Raw genomic sequence first — 9334 nt, 5'->3', positions numbered from 1 at the left:
AAATTTTAGGATTTTATAAGGAAACTATACAGACCAGTAAAATAAACCTACCAGCTCTTCACTTCACTCCTCCATCACTTCATCGCTTCATCATATCTCCTCATTTTTTAACAACAAACGACATGATCGGGTACGTTTTCACCAAAAGCAGCAAAAATAAAATAAAATACAGAAACAAAACAATTAAAAACCTGAAAGACAATGACAAAATACACCACCTCCTCATCTCTCCCTCACCTGTTCACCCTTCATTCCTCTCCTCCTCTCCTCCTCTTGTCTACTCCTCTCTCCTCCTCCTGTTCTTACTCCCTCATGTACTCTAAAATCTGATCAATCAGTATTTGGGGGTCGTAGTTTTGGGCGGCTCTCCTCCGACGCCTACGACTCCCATGATTCAGTTCTTCCATTGCGGCGGTTGTCATGGTATCGATGCGTTTGATCCTCTGCAGCCCGGCGGCAGGGTGGAGCCTCTCTTCCTCTTCTTCCTGCTCCTCTTCCAACCTCTTCACCCTGAGCAGAGGGGGGTCGTTGCTTGGCGACGGAGGGGCCACGTCGTCAAGGGAACGTCGGGTTCTTCTGTGGGCGGGGCTAGCGGGTTCGACTGGTGTGATTGACAGGTCTCTCTTCATTCTGCGACCGGAGGAGATCACCTGGGCGTTGTCAGGGCCGATGCTGGACATTATCCTAGCAACCATACGTCTGAAATTAAGAAGACACACGTAGATTGCTGTAAGTGGTCCTGTTTCTTTATGTGAAGACTACATTTCCCATCAACCCACTGCCTGAAGAAGTATTAGACTCCCTTAATGTCTCCAAACAAATATGCTACTGATTAATTGATGATAAGATTCTTCATAAAGCAGATTTTTGAAAATTAAATCTTAAAAGTATATTGGATGATTTAGGCCACTGCAGGAAAGAAAATTGAGATTTCAAGATATCTTTATATATCAAATTTTAAAAAACTAAGTCCAGAATAATCAAAACATATCCAGAAAAGTTGTGTCCTGTCAATAAAAGTTGTAACATGTCCAGAAAAAAAGTTGTGAGAGGTCCTGAAAGTCATAATATGGTGGGAATGAAAAGTTGTAATAGGTAAAAAAAAAAAAAAAAAAAAAAACATTGAGAAAAAATGTTGTTTATGTGCCACATAAACACATAAAAGCCAAAACTAGGTGTTATATGGGGCTAAAAACGCTGCAGAGTTGGTCATAAATCTGAGTTCACCCTCCAGACAGACTTTACCATCTGCTGTTATATAAGATAATAACACTGATTAGTTTAACTTCCGTATCGACCTTCAGTGTCTCAGTTAATGATTGATCACCTCAGAGTGTCCTGGTCTCTGTTCAGTCCGGATGAAACTCGCCCCGCCTGCTGAAGTCTCTCCTGTCTCGCTCTCTCCAGCAGAGCCTGAGCCACCTGAGGCTCCATCCTGCCAATCACAGGTCAGAGCTTCAGTTATTTACAATTACTGAAAAACCTCAAGAGATTCAATAAGAGGGATTAAATGGATTCACATTCTATGAAATATTATCAAACCTGAACCTTGACTACCCCGCTCACCTGTCTAGCAGAGCCTGAGCCAGCTGGGGCTCCAGGAGGCCCCACCAGGCCGCCGGGGGTCTCCCCATGCTCATCCCCCGCCCCGTCTCATCGTAGTCTGGGGGAGCCGCGCCCTGGAAGTCCTCTGGTGGCCCCTCATCGTCCTCCACATCGTCCTCCTCCTCGATCACTTCCACGTCTCCTGGACCGACCAATCCTGCGCTTTCTGCCTCGTTCAGTAGGCGGAGCAGAGAGGCCAGGTAGGCTGTGGAGACATTTGATTGGTTCGTTAGTGGAGTTTAGTCATTAATTGTTTAATATCTTAAAAACAAATGTTAATGTCATCTTTATTTATATAGTACATTTAAAACAGCCAATGGCCTACCAAAGTGCTTTACAGTTAAATAATGTGTTAATACATGGGTTGATTATTTGTGATGTATTCATAATGAAATAATTCACAGAGAAGATTTTAAAGTTCAGAAAAACACAACCAAAAAAAATTCCCACAATATTTCACAAATAAAGACAAAAATATTTCAAGGAAGATTTCAGCAAAATAGTCAGGATACTATGTAAGTAGTTGAAATATTTAAACGGATGTTATTATTATATTTTGAGAAGAAAGTAATATTTAAATGCTTTAAGTGAAATTTAATAACTTCAGACAAAAAATGACAGATTAGTGCAAGAAGAGTTTCACAATATAGTTAGAAAAAATAAAAGTTGAAATTTATCAGAAATTGAAAATTTTGTGAAAAAGTAGTGATCTTTTAATTTTAAAAGATGTTAAAAGATGTTATGTTGAGAGACAATATTTGAAACTGAGAAAAAATATCGTAATATGTGAAAAACAATATACAAAGGCTTTGAAAAGATTCAACATTCACAGGAAAAAAAGGTTTTGTAGTAATGTCAAGAAGAAATGTAAGTATTTTTGTTGAGAAAATGCCGGACAGGATTATTTGTGTGTAAACAGACCAACCTGCTCGCTGCTCCTCTTCCTGCTCCCGCCTCTGGTCTCTCTCCACCAGTCGCTGCAGAGCCTGGTCCAAGCCCCTCCCCCTCCAGTCATCAGTCTGGTAGTACAGGTCGTTGGCTCTGCCTCCTCCCTGTGTGGCAGGATATGACATCATCTGGTCTTCATAGGGCACCAGGTTACGGACGTCCCTGCGCTGACGTCTGGCTTCGCCCACCGAGATATCCAGGCCACGGCCACCACCACGACCTGCAGGGAGAGACTGAGCGATAGAGAGACACGCGTTACCTGGGAGGAAGAGTAATAACCCAGGTGTATTGAGGTATGTCCGAATTTTTTTAAGTTTTAAGGTAAATGTAAAAACTACAGTCCCCACAGCAAGGCAAAAGTTAAGACATGTAATTTTCCTTCTTTGTTTCCTTCATAGAGGTCTGTTCAGAAACACATTTCTCTTGTTCCAGTTCTCAAAAGTGTTAATTTCTGCACAAAAACAGAATCTTTATCTGATGCTATGCAGACGACACAATGCTCTACGTCTCTACTTTATCTGATGATCTGAACCCTCTATTTACTAATGAAGAGACCCTGCAGGCGACACCATTCTCTAACTCCATATCTTATCTTGAAAGTGCCTTTAATTTATCTTCTCACCCAATCAGAGAACAGATACTCTGCAGCTTTACACAGCCTTATACCCACAATGCATCTGCTCAGGCTAACCTATAGTCACCCAATTGGCTGTCCATATTAACTATTAAAAAGTCTCCTTCAAATGTGCTTTCAATGGAAGTGTTGGAGGACAAACTCCACAGTGTGTCCACCCAGACTGTTAAAAGTAGATGATCAGCTTCTATTGAGCTTCATCAGTGTGAGTTAGTCATATCAAGTGATATCTGACACATTTACAGTCTTTATAGCATCAGATTCCCTCTTAGTGTTTCCTGTTGAGCTGTGGTGGAAGTATAGTAACAAAAAGAGGAACTTTAGCACTAAAAACACTGTAACGTTGAAAGAAATCTACTGTTGGGTTAATACCTTCATCCACACATTTATACACATCATCTGAACTGCATCATTGCTCCATGTCATAATTATTGCGGCCACCAGATGGCATCTGTCACTCACACATGTCGTTTCTGGGCGACTGACATTACGATTTGTTGTGTAGTCTTCTGTATAGTGTTTAATACATAGTCCACACATTTCATCCATCTTCTTCTTTAATACTTCTTTTATTTGCTCCATAAATCATTTCCCTCCATTTTGAAATTTGCTGTCACATTTTTCAGTGAGCTTTGAATGTTTTGATATTCTTCTTATTGTTGTTCATATTATTATGACCCAATCATCTATACAATGCTGTATGATGAAGTGCAATATTATTAATAATAATATTTTTTTCTATACAGGTGCAATTAATCTACTTCTACAAAAGTGCAATACAAGCAGCATCTGTCTATGTTTTTGTTGGTACAGAGTACTGTGTATCTATGTTTGAACTTTATAGCTCACTATATAGCTGTATAATGGCAATAAACTATTCTAATCTATTCTATTGTTATTTCCTGCTGAACACAGACTCTCCCAAAACAGATGGAGCAGACAGAGACAGCAGACGCACAAGTGAGCACCACTCTATTTGAAATAAGATCTGAATGAGGCTTTAAATTCGCAAGATAACAGGCATTAAGAAGCATCATGACGTCATCGCCCTCGGATAAAAGAAAGTCTAAATTTATTTCCGCAGGCGAACGAGGTGAAGAGGAAGAGCAGAGGATTTATTCAGTATCCACTGTCTTCACCTCCCACTCATCATCACTGCACTTCCTGTGAGTCACAGCTGAGTCACACATACACACACACACACATACACACACACTGCAGTCTTCTGTCCTGATATGATGAATAAAGTTTCATCTTGTTGAATGTTGCGGCGAGCGTTTCTCATCCTGGCCACGGATTATTTATTGGGCTAGACACTCCACTCTGCAGTAAAATCTTAACACAGGTGTCTAACTCCGCTGCATAAGTGGAGAACTGGCTGATGCATATGTGACAGTAACTTAATGTTCAGCTTCCACTCTCCTGCTGTCAGTCTTTCCTCCAAATGATAGAGATTTATATTCAGACAGTAGAATATCAGTGAGGTCTGCCACATACTTCAGGTAGTTATATATATCCTCCCCTCCTCGGGTCGATGAGTCCAGTATTTATAGCGTCTGATATTTGGTGAGTCATGCTTTCTGTTTTCCGGTTCATTAACTTTCCTATGGAGCCAATCGAAAGCATACATCATACTTTACCCTCAGAGGCATCTGAGGGCTGGTGAGATGATTAATGGGAGAGGAAAGATAGATGAAAAAACAAAGTTCGGATACACAAATCTTTTTTCAGTTTCTTTGATTTTTGCTGAAATATTGGATCATTTGAACATTTATTGAAATGAAAGCATGTGAGAAGTTTAGAGGGAAAAATCAGTATTTGGTGGAGCTGTTAACAACTCATAGACATCTGAAATGTGAGCTGACTACACACTGCTTTTTGGTTTCATCTTTAACAATGTGTTGTATTTTAAAAGCTTGTTATATTATCCATGGTGTCAAATCTTCATCTGAAAGGGAGCAAAAGTTGTTAGATAAATGCAGTGGATGAGCATCTAAAGCTGGACCATGAAGCTCTGTGGCTGAACTGAACAAAAAACGCATCAATTTGTTGTGTTAGTAACTACATTTCCCATGAGTCTTAGTTTTGGCTGCAGCTTTCTCACTGTGTGAAATGAATGCAGCTCTCAGCTAAAGAGTTTACACTCCATTAAACTTGTGTGTGTGTGTGTGTGTGTGTGTGTGTGTGTGTGTGTGTGTGTGTGTGGTGTTTTATGAGGCTGCTGTCAGTGTCCAGGGGGATGTGCTGTTGCCATGGTAGCGTATTGAGCTGGTCTGTTCCTGCCTACACTAATTTGATTGGTCGTCTGCGTGTTTGTGTGTGTGCACGTGCGCGTGTGTGTGTGCACGTGTGAGTGAGCGGTGTGTTTGTTCATTTTTGGGAGGACCAATTAGAGTCATAAACCATCACTGTGACATTATGGCCGGTCTTCACTCCTGTTTGAAGGCTCAGACTTGGTTTGGGAGTTAAAGGGGACATTATTATGTTTTTAGTGATTTTCTGATGACCTCAGAAGCAGAAGTGAGTGGGCTCCTCACATGGGGGGGTCTTAAAGAGACAGGTGATAACACAGTGAAATGTGATAGTCCAGTCCTGCTAGTCCAGTGATATAGAGTCTCTGTTTTCCTCATAGAGTTCAGACGGTTAGGACAAGGACTATCAGCGGTGACTTTCATTTTTAAAATTATTTTTTAACCTTTTGCGAACGTTTGAAAAGGATGTTCAGATAACAGCCATTCAACGTCTCAATGTTTGCTGGGGAGGGGCTGCATACAGGTCCGGTATAAGATAAATAAATTAGTTTTTCACTGTAAATCATGCAAACACGTTCCAGTAGAACCCCAGAATATAAAAATAGAGCTTGAAATGTGCAGAATATGTCCTCTTTAACGTCACGATAAGGGTAAGTTTCATTTTAGGGTCCTGGGGGAGTTTTGTATTACGTCAAAGAGGGTCCTCACAAGTATAGAAACATGAATGTGTGTTGAGAAGGCAACAAGGGATTGATGTCAGTGTGAAGGAGAGAAAGAAGGATAAGGAGAGAGATAAAAAGACATTATTGATCGATCACAGTGAATCCTGACTGAAGCTTTAGGCTTTTCAGATTTTTATCAAACACGCCTTTGCATGTCTGTACTTCTGAGGACCACCTGGTCAATAAGGTCGACTTCTTCATCTTATAGGAGTATGGCATTTACAGGCAGTCAATAGTAGCCTTGAATGGACGTAGTGAAGCATGATGACACTCATTGATTTGTCTTCCTAATGCTAGCTTATTGGGAACACTGAGCATTGCACACTTATGCTAATGTTTGCTACTTAAGCTAAATAGAGCTAATAGGGCAAGTATTATAAACATTAAACCTAATGAAATATTATCACAATAAGAGTGTTTTTGTTTCTCCATTTCCACTCCCCTACTCTCTCCCCACTATTCCCATTTGCTGTTATTCAGTTTCCTGTGTTATTTAACCATCTACTGTGACACTAACCTTAAAAATAAATGCAGCTTGGCAGGGGATGGTTGCTGTTGTGGGAGTACGAGGCATGTAATTTACATTTTTAAACACACACATGCAGTCTGAAAAATGGATTAGTAGTCTGAACAATGAGTCAGTGGTCTGAACAGTGAGTCAGTAGTCTGAAAAATGGATTAGTAGTCTGAACAATGAGTCAGTAGTCTGAACAGAGGATTAGTAGTCTGAACAGTGAGTCAGTAGTCTGAACAGTGAGTCAGTAGTCTGAACAGTGAGTCAGTAGTCTGAACGGTGAGTCAGTTGTCTGGACAGAGAGTCAGTCGTCTGAATAGTGAGTCAGTAGTCTGAACAGTGAGTCAGTGGTTTCAACAGTGAGTCTGTAGTCTGAACAGTGAGTCAGTAGTCTGAACAGTGAGTCAGTAGTCTGAACAGTGAGTCAGTAGTCTGAACGGTGAGTCAGTGGTTTCAACAGTGAGTCAGTAGTCTGAACGGTGAGTCAGTTGTCTGGACAGAGAGTCAGTAGTCTGAACAATGAGTCGGTAGTCTGAACGGTGAGTTTGCAGTCTGAACGGTGAGTCAGTGGTCTGAACAGTGAGTCAGTAGTCTGAACAGTGAGTCAGTAGTCTGAACAGTGAGTCAGTAGTCTGAACAGTGAGTCAGTAGTCTGAACAGTGAGTCAGTAGTCTGAACAATGAGTCGGTAGTCTGAACGGTGAGTTTGCAGTCTGAACGGTGAGTCAGTGGTCTGAACAGTGAGTCAGTAGTCTGAACAGTGAGTCAGTAGTCTGAACGGTGAGTCAGTAGTCTGAACAGTGAGTCAGTAGTCTGAACAGTGAGTCAGTAGTCTGAACAATGAGTCGGTAGTCTGAACGGTGAGTTTGCAGTCTGAACGGTGAGTCAGTGGTCTGAACAGTGAGTCAGTAGTCTGAACAGTGAGTCAGTAGTCTGAACGGTGAGTCAGTAGTCTGAACGGTGAGTCAGTAGTCTGAACAGTGAGTCAGTAGTCTGAACAGTGAGTCAGTAGTCTGAACGGTGAGTCAGTGGTCTGAACAGTGAGTCAGTAGTCTGAACAGTGAGTCAGTAGTCTGAACGGTGAGTGAGTAGTCTGAACAGTGAGTGAGTAGTCTGAACAGTGAGTCAGTAGTCTGAACAGTGAGTCAGTAGTCTGAACGGTGAGTTTGCAGTCTGAACAGTGAGTCAGTAGTCTGAACGGTGGGTCAGTAGTCTGAACGGTGAGTCAGTAGTCTGAACAGTGAGTCAGTAGTCTGAACAGTGAGTCAGTAGTCTGAACGGTGAGTCAGTTGTCTGAACAGTGAGTCAGTAGTCTGAACTGTGGGTCAGTGGTTTCAACAGTGAGTCAGTAGTCTGAACCGTGAGTCAGTAGTCTGAACAGTGGATTAGTAGTCTGAACAGTGAGTCAGTAGTCTGAACAGTGAGTCAGTAGTCTGAACGGTGAGTCAGTAGTCTGAACGGTGAGTCAGTAGTCTGAACAGTGAGTCAGTGGTCTGAATAGTGGGTCAGTAGTCTGAACGGTGAGTCAGTAGTCTGAACAGTGAGTCAGTAGTCTAAAAATTGAGTCCGGAGTCTGAACGGTGAGTCAGGAGTTTCAAAAGTGAGTCAACAGTCTGGACAGCCAATTAGTGGTCTGAAAAGTTAGTCTGGAGTTTCAACAGTGAGTCAGCAGTCTGAAAAGTGAATTAGTGGTCTGAAAAGTGGATTAGTGGCCTGAAAAGTGAGTCTGAACAGCAACAACTATAATATAATAATGATCATATTACTAACAGCGTGACTGTAGAAGAAGAGGACTGTATGATGATGATGATGATGATGATGATGATGATAGTGGAGGTGGTGATGAGGCAGCTCCATAGAAGTCATTAACCAGCAGGCTGTTTTTTAAATCATTATTATTTCTTCTTCTCCTCGCTGTGAGCTGCCGACTCTTCAACTCAACAGTTATGAGATTCAGTCTTGCGGAAAATGGAAGCAGGTTTAATTTCCTGCTGAAGTGTTTTTGTGTTTGTCAGAGATAAAGAGAAAAAGTCAACAGCTGCTGCACACAGACACAGACACACAGACACACAGACACAAACACTGTGATTTATGACACTAATATCGCCTCAAACTGCATCAGTTCAGATTTATGCTGCAGAGCTTTCAGTAGCAGGAGGTTTATACTCAGACATCAGCAGGTCTGAGATGATGGAGAGGAGGAGGAGGAGGAGGAAGGAGCTAATGAGTCCACAGAGGAGCATAACTCTGACTTGCTGCAGACATTAGAGCTCTGCACAGATATATATACCTATCCTGGGGGCTGTATCCGAAATCCGAAATGTCTCACTGTGAGAAATTTTTATCGAGCAAAAGAAGATGAAGCCCTCAAATGTTAAATGTTGTCTGAAAACAAGCAGCTGTTGTAAGTTTATCTGATTAAAATACATTTTGATAATAGATAAGTTATTATTTAAATCATCACATATCAACCCTCCTGTCGTCCTCCCGGGTCAAATTGACCCCGTCTCTTTTGACTGTTCCTTCTTTCCTTCCTTCTTCCCCTCCTCCCCTCTTTCTTTGCTCCCTCCTCCTTCCTTCCTTCCTCCTTTCCTTCCTTCGTTCCTTTCTTCCTTCCTCCTTTCCTCCCTCCCTCCCTCCTCACTCCTTTCTTTCCTTCC

General features: G+C 41.7%; 1 protein-coding gene across 1 annotated transcript in view; it reads right to left on the bottom strand.

Annotated features, from left to right (window-relative positions):
- Positions 1-302: 302 nt before the first annotated feature.
- The window catches only part of pcsk1nl (proprotein convertase subtilisin/kexin type 1 inhibitor, like), an 11124-nt gene continuing 2092 nt past the window's right edge, over positions 303-9334 (bottom strand). The window contains exons 2-5 of the mRNA XM_053318070.1: positions 2531-2786; positions 1567-1810; positions 1328-1399; positions 303-699 (exon numbers count right to left, since the gene is read on the bottom strand). Of these exons, the coding sequence (XP_053174045.1) occupies positions 303-699; positions 1328-1399; positions 1567-1810; positions 2531-2786 (969 nt within the window). The remainder of the gene's footprint in view (positions 700-1327; positions 1400-1566; positions 1811-2530; positions 2787-9334) is intronic.

The sequence above is a fragment of the Scomber japonicus genome, chromosome 4, assembly GCF_027409825.1.
Source record: "Scomber japonicus isolate fScoJap1 chromosome 4, fScoJap1.pri, whole genome shotgun sequence".
NCBI lineage: Eukaryota > Metazoa > Chordata > Actinopteri > Scombriformes > Scombridae > Scomber > Scomber japonicus.
This window is presented reverse-complemented; position numbering and strand designations above follow the sequence as displayed.